This window comes from Schistosoma haematobium, chromosome 4 (genome assembly GCF_000699445.3).
Source record: "Schistosoma haematobium chromosome 4, whole genome shotgun sequence".
NCBI lineage: Eukaryota > Metazoa > Platyhelminthes > Trematoda > Strigeidida > Schistosomatidae > Schistosoma > Schistosoma haematobium.
In genome coordinates, this window is record NC_067199.1 from 23,177,023 (window position 1) to 23,196,777 (window position 19,755).

Below are 19,755 nucleotides of genomic sequence, written 5' to 3' on the forward strand. Positions count from 1 at the left end.
TGGTCATTTATGAAGTAACTTTTCGTTGATCGCTTCTGAAGTTAGTGAACTTGATACATACATTAGACGTATTTTGAAGGATATAATTTGGTGTGTAATCTTCTAGCAGTCAAAATTATTAACTTTCAGAATTCAATTTAAGGCTAAACATATGTGGCCAAGTTTTTCACACTAGATTGTTTTATTAAGATCAAATAACTTTATGTCATATAATATTATGGCCAAACAATATACACAACATTGCTTCGAAATACAATGAATACTAATTTAACTGAATCGGTCAACAGGATAAACATTTATTGTTCGTATAGACATTTTTATATCATGACAATTCTATACACTTTACTAGTCATTAAAAAGGAATAATAATTGTAAAACACTCAGCGGATAAGATCAAAATTAATCATAGAGATTTTTGTAGATAAATTTTATTTTTAATATCTTCCATAAACTCATTGCCTAATTAATGTGAAACTGTTTGTTCACATCTCAACAAAAGTTTTCATAATCTATCTATGTCAATTTATGTGACTTGTTGTAAACGTGAGCTTGGATTGATAGTTGTGTTTGATATTTCTTGTTGATTACCTTTAAGCATTGAATTTCGAATAACGGAAATGTTGATGGGGATCTTTTAAATCTAGTAGTTACTTCAATAAATAACAAATATAAAATCCATTATTTGTTAGTTACATTTCTTACCTGATTTTTAGAACCATTACTATGATTTTCGTGTGATTTATTTTAATATCAGACGTAAGATATTTATTTTTAAAGAGTGTTTATAACCCTGTAGTAACTGGTTGATAGTCTTAGTCACAGTTAGAGCATATATTTCTTCCAAACTATACTCCATTGTTATGTATTAGGCTTCTATCTATAATTTGGTTACTCTCATAATAAACTTTAAAGCGTTAGCACACCTATTGTGTCAGTTAAATAAATATATTCTATCTTAAATAAAATTGCATTACCTAATTCCAAAACGTCTTTAAAGATGGTGAAACGTTCGTTCAACAAACTTTCCAATTTATTTCATTCTAAATCATTCCCAAAACAAAAAAATATTTTTGAAAATCACCAAACCGTTACTATCGCAACTTATGATCATTTGTTTTAATATGACTAATGAAAATCTATAGTTTAATATGACACAATCACTTTTTATTCTATTAAATATGCCTCACTAAAAAAAGAAGTAGAAATCAATGTATATTCTTTGTGTACTCATGAGAATTCACTTCAGTTCTGATTCATTCATGAAATTTTATTTAATTAATTAAATACAGAAATCTAAAATGTTGTTGTTTATTTCATCAACTTTAATGAGTTTAGTTGAAATTTGCAGTGATATGCAAACAGGATTTTTCTTTATATCAAAATAATACGATGTTAACAATGTGTTGAACATTCAGTTCATTAAAACATTGAGATGATTCAATGAACAATTAGTGAACACTAATGTCTTTAACTATGAAATATCAAATGTAATGTAATTTTTGCTTAGATGAATTACTTTCTTATAGGAACATATTAACAATAAACTTGCAAGTTCTATCAATATATGATAAGGGGAATTAAAATGTTTATCTAAGCCTTACTTTCAGATATAGTTGAGGTGAAAGCAGAATTTTTGAATATATTTATCCCATTCGAAATTATTTACTCAACCAAGAGATTTTTTGATAGCGAAACTAAATTCATTTTATTCCTTCTTTTTAAACAATCACCATATTCAGCTTATAGCAAAAGATGAATAAACCACAACTGTTTATAAGATAAAAATGATGTAATGGAATTGATGTGATAAGAGTTTTTTTTCATCTTGGATTTTACATGTATCTGTGACTTCATAGATTCAATACTAATCGTTAACAAGAGTATTTGGAGCATCAATAGTGATCAATGTTAACTCATTATTTCATTTTCTTACTTTATCACTCCTAAGTCTCGTTAGTGAAATTAAATATTTATCAATAACTCATTCATTTTATCTGAATTTAGTCGAGTCAGGTTTATTTATATAAATAAGAGATTTCAATCAACACGTTTACATCAGTTTAAAATTTCTAGTTCAGGAGTTTTAAACTACAACTTACCTCGTATAATATGTTAAGCACAGTTCAATATACCCTAATTAGTTAATAGGTAATAAACAGTGTCATTCTGTCTTGTCAATCAAAAAAGCCTGAATCTATGCTTAATTTAACTTTATTTTTACTGGAAAAGTAGATCTCTACTCGAGGAAACTGGTGCTGCTCGTGACAAATCAGTACAAATCATTCACAACTATGATCATAAATATTAGTTAATTATCCGAAATTTATGTTGTCATATTATGACGATGACGAGGTTATCATTCTTTATTACCAACAAGTCATAGTTTCTAATTAAAACCGCGCAACTGATATAGCAATTCAGTATAGTTCATGAGTCAATTGAAGGTAGACCATCATGGAAAACCTGGAAGCACTAGACAATCGACAGGTCCTGAGTTCGAATCCCGCGGGGCGATGTCGTGGATGAGCACTTCTGAGAAGTCACACAGTAGAACGAAACGGCCGTCCACTGCTCCCAGGTTTTTCATGGTGGTCTAGCATCAATTGACTCATGATCTCAACTATTGTAATAACTACAATCTCCACAAAACCCCTTACTCATATAATAATTGTAAAAGCAAAGTTTAAACGTTAATTCAACAAAGTTAGTCGCATACTTAAAAGCTTAAACTGTCTTGGCCTATTGGAGGTTGCTCATCATAGCTTTTATTAGTATTGCTTTCATTTTGGTCATCATCTTAGTTAATGTTCTATAGCTTTTTGTAAATATCAATTAATTGAATCAATTAATCTACCGTATTTGTAAGATATTGCACACGTCCCTAACGTCTAATTACATAGCGAATTTAAGGAATATTAAAAAAGAAACGAATTTATCTTGTTGGGAAAATACTTATTGTCATTACTTGGCAATGACGATTGAAGGAAACTAAATATGTGTAAATCAACCATCTTAAAAAGAAATCAAATATAAATATGAGAGTCGAAAAAAATTGAAAGTTATAAAATCGACGATCGGTAAGATAGAAATGGGGTTTTAAGTAGTACATTTCTAGGACTCTCATAATGTATAAAAGACTAATCTGTATCCTCTTTGAGGCTTTTCCTTAAGTATAATAGGGTATTTTCTAGAGAATTAATCTCCCGTTTGTTATAAAATGCAAAATAACATATACATTAACGAACTCGATCAGTGACCTTATTGTAAATTATTGTCTGGGAACGGGTGAACTCTCTTTTTTGATTTAAATAGTATTTGTTGATAATTAGTAGCAACCACTACATATAACTTCACAGCTTCACAATCTCTTTTCTATCACATTTTTTACTCTTCGCTAAATATTTCAACTTTAAAGTCATCTATAATAGCAATTCATTTTCATCCCAGTTTGATCATTTTTAGCAAATCTCAGTCAATACTGAGTTGACAAGGTACAATATAATAGTCTGCACTTTCAGACTTAGTCAATTATTGTTATTCAACATCAGTGAAATTGTAGAATTATGGTCTACTTTGATATCAGTACTGCTCTAATAATAGACCAAATCCTAAAATTGTAGATTTGTCATAATGTAACTGCCTAATTTATAAGATCTTACGTGGAAGTCACAATCACAAGCATATGATGGAGAACACATTTAGGTTATAGACAGGACAATATATTTAATATGAATAAAAGTAAATCATAGATCATGACCACGCCTGCAAGGCTGGGCCATGCAACCCGATTGGATTCAATTCAATTCCTTCTTCCCGCCTTCTCTATTGTTGGGTTTTTCCTCTGCGTTAAATATTGAATATCTATTTTCTCATTTGTCTTGTATTCAGCTTTAGGGATTATGTGGTTAAGATTCAATGCCACTACAAACTGTTTACTTGTAAACGATATGGTTAACTTTACATGCTTGAGAACAATTTTGACAATATTTAGCACAGAGTCCTAGTTTTAAGCTTATCAAAAGTGTTTAATTAATTAAATAGTATTTTGGTATGACACTTTTCATGGTCAAATAAGTAACTTTAAACATTTAGTATCAAAATTTATTGTTGTTTATCATAGTCTACAATTTTAATTTTAAATATCACATAAGCCATGTTGAATAATAACCAAAAAATACTTCTATTTACTTAGCCATGTTAATGTTCCATAAGGATCTATCATTATTAACAGTAAATATAGGGATCTTTCAAAAATATTAAGAAAATACGTATGAATTTGTAGCGGTAAATGAATCCCTAAAATAAATAGCTCTGTAAGTTTTCGACATCTGATGCTGACCACATTAGTTTTAATGGACTCACATAGCTGAAGGCGCTCGGTCATGCATCCGCACCAGATCACGAGTGGGAGCCGCCTTGCTCAACAACCCCTGCAATCGCCAGCCAGATTAGATCAGACGATTCTCGATATATTGATAGCCTATCAAATATATCTTCGAACCTCCTCGCTTCTGTCTTTTGATTTCACTTGGTGGGTACGATTCATGATAGAGTGTGTTACTGGTTAAAGCGTTGTCAAACTCTGAATACCTGTGGCATATTCAAATTTACTTTTAACAAAGTTCCTAGATCATTCTGAAACTGAATCAATTGCTACGTTGTCAAATAATTACGGTTCGTTTGTTATTCAAAAGGATTATCGTCAAACTATTGCAAGTGTAAACTGATTCTCACATTCGCTCCATTTTTAAAAAAATAATATTATGAAAGAAATATGTACAGTTTTACTCTAATTTAACTATCCCTATGATTGTATAAGTGTTGTATTTTTGTTGCCTTAATTTTTATCTAATCTCACATAGTACAAATATTAAATAGGAGCAGATTTCTAAAAAAGATTTGAAAAAGTTTTGAAAATCTTACAGGATAAGATAAAAATCATCTTACATCTAATTTAATTTAAAATTAGAATTTCAAAAATGAATTAGATTTGTTAGGGATATATATATGGGAAGCATCATCGATGAACAAGGAGGTTCAGATGCAGAAGTAAAGTCGAGGATTGACAAAGCAAGGACAGCATTCCTACAATTGAAGAACATATGGAACTCAAAACAACCAATATCAAAGTGAAAATCTTCAATACGAATGTCAAGGCAGTTCTACTGTATGGAGCTGAAACTTGAAGAACTACAACAACCACCATCAAGAGGGTACAAGTATTTATAAATGGTTGTCAACGCAAGATACTTAACATCCATCAGCCGGATACCATCAGCTACAGCGTTCTGTGGGAGAGAACATACAAGCTTCCAGCTGAAGAAGAAATTAGGAAAAGACGATGGGAATGGATAGGACATACATTACGCAAATCATCAAACTACATCATAAGGCAAACCCTTAATTAAAATCCTAAAGGGAAACGCAAAAGAGGAAGGTCAAAGAACACATTACGTCAGAAAATAGAAGCAGATATGGAAAGGATGAATAGCAACCGGAAAAAGCCGGAAAGTATTGTCCAGGACAGGGTTGGGTGGAGGATGCTGGTGAGCGGCCTATGCTCCTCCACGAGGAGTAACAGGCGTAAGTAATATATATATATAAGTAAAATCGTCCTATACTGATACCTTCTAATGTAATAGATGACTATCATATAAACTCTATTCTTGAATTTAAACATTTGTTACAATGACAATATATTTCTAACTCATACATTCGATTCATATCATACAGTTACACACAATTGTATACACATACACGCACAACTGATGTTTTAAGAAAGACAAATCATTTATTGTAATACGTAGTTTCTATTGTTTAAAGAATAAAATGACAGATTTGTTTTCTTTAATTTGTCATAAGGTTTAATTAGTCAAAGATGTTATTTCTTCATAACGATTTTTACGTTTAATTTAGTTGTTTCTACAGACTTCATAGATTAAAAATGTTATTTTTTAAATTTCAATTTTAACCTATTAATTGCATATATAATTTAAAACAATTAGTCCCTTTGAAGCATACACAATTCCTTGGAGGAATATCGTGCTTTGAAATTTTCAAACCAGTATCTTCACACATTTTAGCAGAGTTGAATCGTGGTTTGTAATGGAAACCAAGATGAATGTTTCATCCTACCTAAGACTGGTAAGCTGGATTTAAATGCTCTCCAGTTTGATATTCATTGAGATACTGAGCATTAATAGCCACCAACTCATTAAACGAATATTGTCAACACGATTTACATATGCTAATAAAGATTGACTAATAAATACAGTTTTTAACACAAACAACCGGAAAACTCAAACGCTCACGTATATACACGTGCTTGCTCAGATGAAATTAATTTCTTAGGTAGACTTTTTAATTCCTGGGTAATTAGACAGCTTGATATTTCTTACCATAAAGCATATATTTGATGGTTTGAAGTATTTAAATTTTAGTACAAACCAGGAATCCCAGAAATAACTCAATCTAACCATTAAATACTAGATAAGGACAAACGAAAGTATTGTATTTGGAATTCGACATCAGGCAGTCATCAAGTACAAACGAATCATCAGTTCATACAAACACCACAATATATTACATAAGCTTTTATGTTGCTCAATAAATTAAAAGTGTATTCTTGTATATGAGTCGAAATTATACCATACATCTAAGTTTTGAGATTATTTATTTAAACGATATGTTTTATATTATTGATGCTTATAACCCACGATATCCTGGCTAAATTTATGACAGTAGTTTGAAGCACAAACACTATCTCTATGATCTTTATATGCTTTACATTAAACTAAATTAACGTTATATCCACTCTTGTCACTCTTAATAAAATATCTAAGGACTCTATCATTCTAACCATAGAGCAGATGTGATTGCTTTGCTAGCATCAGTTATGTAGAAACTTTTAAAATAACTACTAGCACGTCACTTAAGTTGCACTCAATATCAATCAGTTAGGTAGCAGATGGTAAGTTGTTGTATTTTTGTTTACTTTTTAGTAATGTTCAGTTTCTAGTAACCTAACTTATGATTTCCCCATTCCATTGAGTGACACAAAATCAAAGAATATTGTTGTATAATAGAAATTTCACAATTTCAACTAGCCAGCTGAATATCAGAGTTTTTTCCGATAATTGTGTAATGAAAGTATTCTTGTCTCTCAGTAGTTCAGACTTTGACCGAATACTGACTTTTTGTCTTTTCAAAATGCAACATGGAAACCAAGTAGATCCGATTACTTAGAAGAAATTCTCTGTTATAAAAGGTGATGATATCTCAAGAGTATAGCGTAATTTATTTTATCTACATTTAAAATACGTGATACTACACAACTACGATACTATTTTAAACATCATAAAAAGTTAATTTACGTTCTATACTTGGTATCGTACTCCTGAATGTGAGTGTTATCAAAATGAGTACTTCAGTTTCTGGTATGAAGTCGTGACAAGAAAATTTCACCCATATCAGTAGTGAAACAGTCGTCATCAATGCCGCTCAATGGTTATCGTGGTTGTTTAAGAATTAAGATGTGAACCATCATATTTCAACTTAGTGGTCAGAAAAATAACATGGAGGAAATCAAACCTGAAGTTCATATGTCCTAACCTTAACGGTTTTATATTCATGCGTTGTTAAGAGAATCACAAAGTGGGACAAAAGAAATGTTCAACGCTCTCCAATTTTCACTAATTTCTTAGCTAATATCAATCCATAATGAAAACCGACTTTAACTTGAAACATGTCATTATTAGTTCTAGCTTTCAATGATTCTTTAATATCATAGTTGAATCCATAAGTCAAATCAAGCTAGATCAACAATGAACAACCTGGAAGCACTAGACGGCCGTTTTATCCTAGTATGGGACTCTTTAGCATTATGTATCCGTTATTCCGCCCCGCAAGATTAGAACCCAGCACCTATCAGTCTTGCGCGCAAACGATAACCTCTAGACCAATGAGCCGGCATCCAACAGTGTTATTGTCTAGTGCTCTAGAGGTTAAGCAATTGCGCGCGAAACTGATAGGTGCTGAGTTCGAATCTCGCGGGTCGGAATCTTGAATGCGCACAGCTGAGGAGTCCCATGCTAAGATGAAACGGCTATCTAGTGCTTCCAGGTTTTCAGTGGTGGTCTAGCTTTACTTGAGTCATGAATTAAACTATAAAATTACTAAAATCTCCACTAAACCTCTTCTGATTCTTTAATATCTTAATTCACTTTTGTATTGTTTGCTTAAATCTTCCCATTGATGCTTAGAACAACAATTGATCAGTCTCCTATTGGCATATGTACATCTTATGAAGAGTGACTTAATATTGCCTTAAGTCACAAGCATCATGAGCAGAGATGGATAGTAGCTAGCAGTGAAATCCAGGACAGGCATTTCGTCTTATCTCGGACTCATTAGCTGGATGTACCTACATCCCGAAGTGGACATCAACTCTGGAATATAAGTACATTCATTTCACGAGTGCAAAATAAGGTGAAACATGCGTCCTGGATTTCATTTCTAGTTATCATCCATCTGTCCTTATGATTCTTTAATATATTTTTAAAATTTAATTAGTAAACACATTTAAGAATACATTTAAGAAATTGTCTTCTAAGTAACACAATCATTTGAATTATAAACCAAGAAACTGCGTATCATGAATATATATATATATATATATATATATATATATATATACATATATATATATATATAATTTTCTCCTTTATATAGTATTATTCCCTCTTTTGTCAATAAACAATAGGTTGACAGATAAAGTAAAAATAACAATATTTTGATAAACAGGTATCAGATAAAATAATGGAATTAATTTGATTTAACTATAAGTTAAAATGACCTACTTTCTTCTTTAAGAAAAAAAAGAACGAAAGTAGTATGTAGATAAAGATTGTCGTGAAAAAAATATTTATGAAACAAAATTAAGTTTAACACGAAGAAAAAACTTGATAAAGATTACTATTAGGATCTATTGAAGTAAAGTCTTGAAAATCACATATTTTTATCAATGAAAGAAGTAGAGTGCATAGAAAAAAGAATCGAAAGGAGAAATAATCTTAAGTTGAGTAATCTTTAACTTTTAGATTGATTCTTAAAGTTCAGATGAAACGTTACGATTAATATGGTACGGTCATATCAAAATTGTGGTCATTATAACTGACAGTAGTACACCATATAGCAAATTCTCTGAACATGGAAATATAGACTATTATGTCAAGTTGTTTTTATGTACTCCATGGTATTTGAATATTTTGCATCCATTCCCCAGTGGAGTCATTAATGTAAACATCAGAATAGTTGTCAAGTTCTCGTTATTTTTCAATGTTTCCATAATTCATATCATTTTTTTAATAGTGACAAAAGTACTTTTAAATTTATTTTGCTTTTTTATATTTTGCAATTTCTTTTTCTATCATAATTATAGTCTACTTGTCCACATTCTTCCAAAATAATCAATAAATAGAATCATAAATTATTTTGCAGCTTTGAGTCCTAATTGATTGTTGTTTTCATCTCAACTTTTTATTGTTATTCACAATAAATAAATATTAAAAAAAAGATAAAAATAACCAGACATACTTATTAATGTTTATTGTTACTAGGTATTTACGCCACAATTAATTATGTGTTTATTCAACCATTTTTACCATCTATTAAATTTTATACTGTTATTTATGAACAAATGTATCCATTTACTTAAATACATGAGTGGTGTTATCAGTTCGTTTGTTTGTTAAATTAAGTATAAATAGAAAGAAAACTCTACTCATCCAGTTAATTTGGAGGATATTAAGATAATCGAATTTATTTTTTCATAGCTCAAGTTGAGGATTCTAGACATATTGCACTCTGTTGGCTAAATATTTTAGTCTTTCTGGATAATATCATCAGTACATATTTCAAATAAAAGTGATCCATTAGAATTTTTCCATAATTTGTTCTGTCACTTTCCAATTTGGCTAGTTATGTTAACCAAGTTAATTTCTTAGTCATTAAAGCAGTTTTAAATAGTGTAGTAGATCATATGAATTGGTTTCTCAACTATTCCACCCAAATTGAATACAAAGTATCCTTTATAACTCATATAATAACTAGAATCTATTTTCGATTAACTCTCACTATAACGCAGTCTTTCGAGAATGACTACAAAAACTTGTATTCATGTAGAATTTAACAGAATCTCATGTAATCGTCATTACATAATACATGTTATTATGCTTTATATAATTCTCCGAGGACTTTAACAAATTAACGATACACATTTCAGTTATCATTCATATTCATTAAATCAGAAATTTCTAGTTCACTATCCGTCATATCCATAATTTCTTTTCACTTCCAACCACTAACCATATGTTGATAAATAGTTTAATACCTAAAAACAGTCTACTTTCGTAAAGATATTTCTTTGAAACTTAGCGTTTTAGTTTTTTTTAGCGAGCTATTTTTCAACGGGATGGGGTCGTTGACCCCATTCTCAACCCTCCTCCCTTATCCGGGCTTGGAACCGGTAGAAGCTCCCAGGGGGGCTATAGGCGGATAACTTATCTTAGCAAAACTTTGGTTTGAATTTCACCAATGTATCAATGAGCAGAAATACATGTTGCTTATATATTTGAAAATCTTTTGAAATGTGTTAATTTTCGTTTATTTTTCTTATTAATTTATTAAAACAACAAATGTTTGTCTATCGAAAACATTTTTTTCAAAAAAAAACTTTTGTTTAGGTATATGTGTTCATCTTTCATGCCTACAAATATATTCTGTTTTTTGCCTGAACCTTTCTCTCAACACTTCTTGTTGAGCTAACTTCATCCTACATCGTTTTCTTACTTTCTTTATAATTCTCAAATAAATATGCAAATGGACTTATTTCTTGAAATGAGTTCTAGTTGTGTTTTATACAGTCGAATATGCATAGACGGTGAAATATTTGAATAAAAAATCGAAATTTATTTATTGTTTTTTTCTGTGTATGTACAATGTTTAACTGTCTATTTGTGTGTGGATGTAATGGTGTGGCATTAACTAAGTGGGAGGAATTAATCTTTAAATATTAGGTAAAGAAAATTCAATCTCATCAATTCAAAATGACTAATATCAACATTACCTGTTTAGAGTTTTCATGATTTAAGGTATGTATTAACGACACAATGTCCCTCAAATAAAATGTAAACATTTATAGTAGAAAATCAATGAATGAATTCTATAGTCAACGATGGAAAAAAGTACCGGATTAGCTGGAAAATTTTGTTTCAAAACTATGAATCATATAATTTTAGGGATTGCAACAATGATTGTTAGTGTTTATGCGATTTCCTTTTCTAGCTTATTGGTCTGGGTAACAGATTTTCCTTAACGCTTGTTGTATGGTATTATATGATAAGTGGTCGAATCGATCTAAATTGACTGTGTTTTAAGTTTGCATTCCAACTCTTATCCTATGAAACCAATTTCCCTCTCACTGAATTAGTGCAGAAGTTTGTGAGAATTGTGTCAGTTTATAAAGCTATACTGACTGGGGAACTATTGGAAACAAGAGGAGTTACAACTAAGCATTTCATCTTTATATGGAATTTCTATAAAAATGTTCACTCACAATTCAACAAAGAAACAAACCTAGAAGCTTGAAGTCTTGTTACCGTTTGTTAACACAAGTTTTAAAGATAGTTATTTTTATACTTCATTTTACTGGTTATGACGTCAAAAACTTTAAGTCAAACTTCAAGTTTTCGTAAGAAACTGTACTCGGTCTTTTGATTTGCTTTTTTAACATGGTAGATATTCAAAATTGCTTTGTATTTAATTTGTCAACATATGGTTAAATCCAGATAAGAACTCATTCGATTTTAACTAATGCTTCTGTCTATAACCAAAGATAAATGGTGGTTAGTAGTGGAATCCAGGACGCGCGTTTCATCCCCTTGGGGTTTACCTGCATCTCAGAGTCCATGTTCACTCCAAAACTCGAGCCCAGTGCCTTTTGCTTCGAACGTCATAGCGCTAGCTATTTAGCTTAATTACACTAAACAAAACTGTAAATAATCAATTGAAAGAAATATATTTTAATAACTTGCTAAGTCTCACTTTAAAAAATGGTCATTATGATCTGATAAGTCACGTTAGGATTAGTTTACAAACTAACAATATTTTGTCTAATCTATTTAATGGCTTCATAATTTTTAATGTCATATGTCTTATCTATGCGATCATGATAAACTGTCGAAAATGCTGGATACTGAATATAAATTAAATCATTGACTTGGAAAATTAATTTCTAGTGACTGCAAGATAGATGGCCAGTTATAAATTAGTTAGACTTATGATGATGTATATGTGTTTCGAAGATAATCTTGAACCATTGTCACACAAAAGATTATTATTAATCACGAAAAGTCTGAGAGTTATTCCCTCTAACTTAGACTTATTGATGCAGTACTGTCTTATTCTCAAAATTTAAAAGTCTTGTATTCGATCTAGGTTAGAGTTATGATTTTAAGTTAATGAATAATACCAAATTATAAAATGATCAGTGGTTAATAACGGTTTTCAGCTAAGATCAATAAGCATAAAGGAAACGAAAATTACCCTCTAACAAGATAACAAGCCCATAAAACAATTATGTCTAAAAATTTAATAACCGAAGTACTTATCATCTTGTTAAATGTTTACAGGAAAGAGAATAATGAGGGACATTTCAACCAAACTAATTATCATAAAACCGAACTTAAATATACAAAATGTAGTAATGATAATTATAAAATAAAAAGTGTATTTTCTAAAATTTTAGAAAAATCCGCCTCCTCTCATAATAGTCACATGCCCATTAAGTACTAGTACCAAGATAAATTTCTTGAACTATACTAAAATTTGTAGTCTGCACAATCAACAGAATTAGCGATTAGACAGTAACTTCGTAACCGCTGAAGTTGGAGGATGTATAATAAAATGAAAAATGTGAAATTATAACATTTTAATCATAATTTTGATCCTAGGTTGGGTAGCAAGTATACACAACTAAGGAGTCTCATAATTGAACAACACAGCTAGTTTTCAATGACTCTACGACAGTTCAGGCTGAGAAATTTTACCATTAAAATGTTCCAAATTTTTGTAAAACTATCTTGATAAATAATACGATAACTTTTGATCTATTTCATCCATTGGAATAAAAATAATGAATTGTTCAAACTTACCATGTTACATGTGTAGTGAACGAACGTTCAGTTAGGGAAGATCAATTTATTATTAGTGCAAAATTAATTTGTCTTTGTGAAGTATGAAAACCATAAAGTAAATACTTCATTTGTATATCTCCCATCAATTGTCTCTTACAAACTTCATCATGCTTTCATTCCTATTATTATTACAATTAATCTCTGTTTAAATTCCTGTTCTCAATCTACCTGTTCGATCTTCTCAGACTCTACTGCCAGTCATTCCACTTCTGATTGGTGCTACACGCTACTTATGTCTCTTAACATAAGTAGTGTACACCATATATATATATATATCTGATAAACTGATTGATTTTTCATTGATTTTTCAACATAATGTTCACTCACTACTCATTACTTTAAATCTGTCTTGCTACAGTTGAATAATTGAACAAAATCATGTTTATCATATTTATTATAATTAAATAAAGACTAAATTTATCAAGATGATAATCCTCTTTTTGAATGTAATATATCTCTAGTTTGGTATCAATATCATTTCAAAGCGAAACAAAATCGTAAATCAATTCACAATGAGATTTAATGCTTATCAGTTCCTTACTGTTATTTATTGAATTAAATATATTACCTTTCAATAACACAGGAATGACCTACAATTATCTTGATTTATAATTATGCCTTAGTTCAGAACTGGTTGAATGATTTGCAGGAAATGTAGAAAGCTAACTATGGTAATATTTATAAACAAAGGAATGTCTGGCTTACTGATTTCTTTGAATGAAATATTAAGCAAAATTATTTTTTTCAACATTTATTCATTATCCGACTACTTAGTTTTACTATTCTCAATATTTTCCATAAAATCATCTGAAAACCCGTGTGTGACTGGTCGTGTAAACGGATAACTGCTTTAGAGCTGTTTAGATAAACCTCAAGTTCAGTATGCGAGAAGGCTTCATGGGACTCTGTCTGATACTTTTATACAAGATTTTCAGTTGCTGTAGTAACACAAACAACAACAAAGTTGTATGCAAAATTAAAACACGAATTTCAGCAAAGGGATCTCTTTTCAACGAATTTATTATCAAGCTGTACAATCGTATATATATGAAAATTTTGTTTTTGTAAAAGTACTATTTCCGTGAGGAAATATGAACACAGCTAATAAAAAGGTTATAATACTTGATTACGTAATATGAATAGTAACAATAGATTTAGTGAATATAATAAGATGATTAAAATGTTATTTTTTGTTATAATAGTTAAAGGTCATAGAGGTGTAAAAAATAAATAAGGTGATATGATGAGCATTTACGAATAAAACAATGAGAATATAAGACATAAGTAAAGGGGAGAATGCAGTAATAATAATACTAATAATAATAATAATAGTAATAATAATAATAATTGGATAATCAAAATGCTTAAGGCCAAGGTAACGATAAGACGTACTTCTTTTGTACGCATAGTTCTGGTTTAAGCTCCTGGATGGTAAGAGCTTCGGCTATTTTTAAGAGTTGGATACGAAGAAATCTGGTTAGATTTGAACGAATCGTATAAACAACCTTAAAATCAAATTGTGGATCTGTAGAATGGTTACAGTCGATTAGGTGTTCAAGTATAGAACTCCTAAATGCTTTCCTTTCCCCCTTATAGAACCAAGCTGGAATATGTTCCCGTATCCGAGTTGAAAGCGAGCGCTGGCTACAGCCAATGTACCTTGCTCTTGTGGGAACTATCTGTCAATTGAAGTAGGCAAAATTGTTAATGGCTAGAAGTGGAATCCAGGATGTGAGCTACGCCCTATTTTGGACTCGTGAGATGGATGTGCCTGCATCCCAGAGTCAATGTTCACGCCGAGATCCGAACTAAGCACCGTTCGCTCCAGATGCCATCGCGTTATACACATAGCTACTGAGTTCAGATAGCCACCAGCTTGTACAACGGGGTGAAGTTTTAATTCCTTTTTTGATCTGCTTGTTTGATTCTTCCACTGCTAACCACCATCCATTTTTGCTTATAATGCTCGTGACCAAATTAATATTGAGGCAACCTGCACAGGATGCACATATGACAGTAAGAGACTAATCATTTGCAGTCCTAAACATCAATAGGATGGTTCAAGCAACCAGTACAAAAAAGTGGATTTGTATGTTCAACCAACTGATAATCATTTATCCAACCAAGAAATATTTTGTTAAATATCACAATATTGAATGCAGACATTAAATAACATTATAACTAGATGCTACCAACTTCTTTTAAATTGCAGAACGGTTTATATTACTTTATCTGCTTTAACTAAGGAAAAATTGACTTTTAATTTATCAAAATGTATAACATAATTTCACCTTGATTTAACATAAATATGTCGTTGCAAATCCCTAATAAAATTGATTTTATACTATTTTGTTTTGTAATTTATAACGCCTACAGCGTACATTGTAATTTAGACTTCATACATTCTCTTATTTACATCTGAAATGTATCTGGTGAGTACAAAAGGCAATCAAATACAAATTCATATCTTGTAATAGACTTTATTTAACATCACATATCAATGGTTAAGATCATGAGTCAGTTGAAGCTAGACCACCATGGAAAACCTGGAAGCACTGGACGGCCGTTTCGTCCTATTGTGGGACTCCTCAGAAGTGCGCATCCACGACCTCGCCCCCTGCGAGATTCGAACCCATGATCTACTGGTTTAGCACGCGAGCACTTAACCACTAGACCACTGAGCCGGCATCCAATAGTGTTAATGTCTAACTTCAACTAATCCACGAAATTGAGCGACACATCCACCATTGTCTTCAGTGAGTTGCTATCTCACAACAGACCTGGTTGAACTCCACTAGTCACTACTTATATATATATATATATATATATATATATATATATATATATGCATAACATATTATGGTTGCTCCATTTACAAGCTTAATATATTATAGATAGTAAATGATAAATTATTAGAAAACTTAATAATTAAACAAATTAATATTATTAGTTCAGTTAATTCAGAAAATAAAGTTGATTACTCAGGCATTCTACTCCCAACGGAGCATAGGCCGCCGACCAACATTACCGAACGTCTCAATTGTTATCTCCTTTTATTTGATGTATTAGAACTCAGTTAAGTCACCACTGAATAAATATAAGATGCAAATAAGAAAAAATATTTTTTTAGCTAGATAATAATGATAAAGATAAGAAAATCAATTAAAAACTACTAGAATTACGTCTATCGACCTACGTTTACATAAGCTTTGAGTAATCAATTTAACTATTTACAGTTTAGAATTGAAATAAGATTTACGTAATAAGAAATATATAAAATACCGTGAAACTCAACCGACATATAATTCCCGTCATGGTGGTCTAAAGAAAATATTTTTTTAAGAAATCAATTGATATATATATATATTTAGATTTGTATTCAAATGTAGTGCTACTGAGGTAAATAAGCCAATAATTGGTAGAAAGCTGAACATGTTCATGAGTGTAATAAATGACATGTTTTGGTGAATTTTTCTAAGATTTTAAATGACTTAAACAGTATTCATTTATGTGTATTCATATAAACAAAATAGTTCTTAAAACCAAAGTAATCACAAGACAAATCATTGTTGGAGTTGTTCTGTTGTTTACATTCACTATTGAATTTTGATTAACTTTTGTTACCATTTGAAAATCGCCTTGACTTGATCATTATCTCCAGCTGACAAGTACAAAGTGGGATAAAAAATTAGCCCTGCACTCCAGCTCTAGACACAATTCATAAACTCTAAATAACAAGATAATGTTTCATAATTTTGGTTTTCCAGAGTCTAAACACATATTGGTTTATCACTATAGTGGTTGTGGAGATTGATACGTTTTTGAGTGAGATCATGAACCGATTGATGTTAGACAACCATTGAAAATCTGGAAGCACTTTTGTGGGACTCCTCAGCAGTGGTGAATATATGCGATATAAAATAGCTTGTTCTGATCACATATGTATACACCATTAGTATACATTGGTATTGTAAAATTTGCTAGGTAATAATAAATTTTAAAGTATTTTTAATCTTGTTAGCTTAGTAGTTTAATATTAAATACTTACAATATATAAACAATGGTTTTATCAAACTCAGGTAAGGATGAATCAAATTATAACAATGTTTAGCACCTTTTAAAATGATGTATTTGAATGTCTCACCAATATATTATCTGTTCTTAGAATTTATAAACTCGATACTTGATTCCCACCACTCGGTCTAATATGCTTAATTTTTCGTATAAGAATTCTAAATTCATATTGTTCAGACAGTGCATTTATGTGACACTATTTTTACACTTAACAGGTTACCATTGAATGTATGGATGATGAAGGACAATATGCGTTATCACGAAATGCCAGTCTACATATCACTATTACAGATATCAATGAACATAAGCCAATATTTACAAAAAGTATATTCACAGGTCAAGTAATCGAAAATCAACTACATGCAGAAGTACACATGTTGACACCGATTCATGCAACAGATCTTGATTTAGGTGTTAATGCACTAATTACCTACAGTTTAGTTAATCCATATGAATTATCATCTATACAAACAGTAACAAGTATATCATCACTAGTGACGGCTTCAACGCCATCGTCGTCGTCATCATCATCATCATCACTATTAGTTAATTTCGTAAATAGTACTGCATTCTTTAGAATAGATCCAATCACAGGGAAATTATGGACTATTCAATCATTGGATTGTGAAAATCGTAGTGAATATCATTTGGTAGTGATTGCAAAAGATTCTGGGTCACCTGTACCACTTTCTTCAAGCGCAAGTATCATCATTACAGTGGAAGATACAAATGATAATATGCCGGAATTTTTGAATACACACTATCTATTTGAGGTAAGTTCAAGACGAAGTTAATATCTCTTAGCAATTTACCTCAACTACATAACTACATAAAAGTTTCATAAGGTAACGATTATTATTAGTTTAGTTCTAATCAAATAAATTTGTTAAATCAGAAGACTTTCCACTAGTTTCATCAATTTCTACAACTTTCATTATAATATTACTAGTTAACTTTATGATACTACTAACCGCTTGGATTAGATTGAAATACACCTACTTAAATTACTTAAAACCAAATTTAGTAAACATGTCAATTTAAATTTACGTTAAAATCTACTATTTCGATTATTCAGTGAGAATTACCTAAACTATCATAGGTTTCCAAAATATCAAAAGTTAAAGTGAATAGTATTTCACGCACTGATTTCAAACAATAAGAAATACGCTCCAATTTAAATGGATACTTTCAGTAATGCTATGCATTTCAGAGTATAAATAAGTAACTGAATAAATAAAGATCTTGTATCAAACATAATCAATGAAGTTTAATGAGTTATTGAAGGGATTTCATTGAGGTGAATAATATAAACACTTTCATTCAAATGTTCCTATATTGATACGCCAGACATCCATACAAACATGGAAGTATCACTGACTGAAGTTACGTTAGACGATAATGTATAGAGGTTTTCTAGAACATTTATTATTTCGTACGAGAATAAAAGTAATTCTTGCCCGTAGAAACAATATTTCTCTGTAAATAGACTACTTTATATAGATTAATTGCTTATGAATCATTTTATGTTTAAAATATATTTGTTTCCACTGACATTTATTGTATCATGTTTCATATTTCGTTAAAATTATTTCAGGTAGCTGAAAATGCACCAGGTGGTACAGAAATTGGTGTTGTCGAAGCTATAGACAAAGATGTATCAACAATAAATCAACGTGTACGTTACAATTTACGTGGTAATAATGACGACTTGAAATTAATTACAATTGATCGAAATAGTGGTACATTGAGAACTCGACGTCCAATTGACAGAGAATCTAGATCTTCTATATCACTTATAGTAGAAGCAGAAAATGAAGTACCAATTCATCGTTCACAATCTGTTAGAAATGATAACTTTAATACGATAATCAACCATATTGGTACAGAGGCAAGTGTAGTAATCACAATTTTAAATTTAAATGACAATCGACCTGAATTCATTTTAATTGAACCACATCGTTCACATGTCACATTTACTTGGGAACAATTAAACCCATTAATTATACCGAAACAAACTCAACTAAATGCTACTACGATACATTCAAAATCTGACAGTCAGTTTGGGAAAAAAGAGAAATCAATCAAAGAAGAAAATCAAAAATTATCCTCTTTAGAAGACGCTAATCCTGTATGTGAACCTTTGCCTCATCGTGTGATTGATAGAGACATGGAGTCGGATTCTATGTTAGACTGTTGTATCCTTGAATTATTAGATAATTACAATGGATTATTCGCACTGATCCCACAAGCTCCAAGTGTGCTATGTGCTATGTATAGACCGCCGAGTCCACAAACTTACAAACTGACGCTTATAGCAAAAGATGGTTTGACGAATGATAGCCTATCATCTCAAGTAAGTAAAACTAATTATGTGAAACTGTTCATGTTTTATTTCATTGTCACTAAGATTGGTGGTTAATTAGTTAAC

General features: G+C 30.7%; 1 protein-coding gene across 1 annotated transcript in view; it reads left to right on the forward strand.

Moving 5' to 3' along the window:
• MS3_00007686 (uncharacterized protein) overlaps nt 1–19,755 on the forward strand; it is a 71,788-nt gene that overhangs the window by 36,711 nt on the left and 15,322 nt on the right. The window contains exons 3-4 of the mRNA XM_051216002.1: nt 17,543–18,100; nt 18,922–19,680. Of these exons, the coding sequence (XP_051066549.1) occupies nt 17,543–18,100; nt 18,922–19,680 (1,317 nt within the window). The remainder of the gene's footprint in view (nt 1–17,542; nt 18,101–18,921; nt 19,681–19,755) is intronic.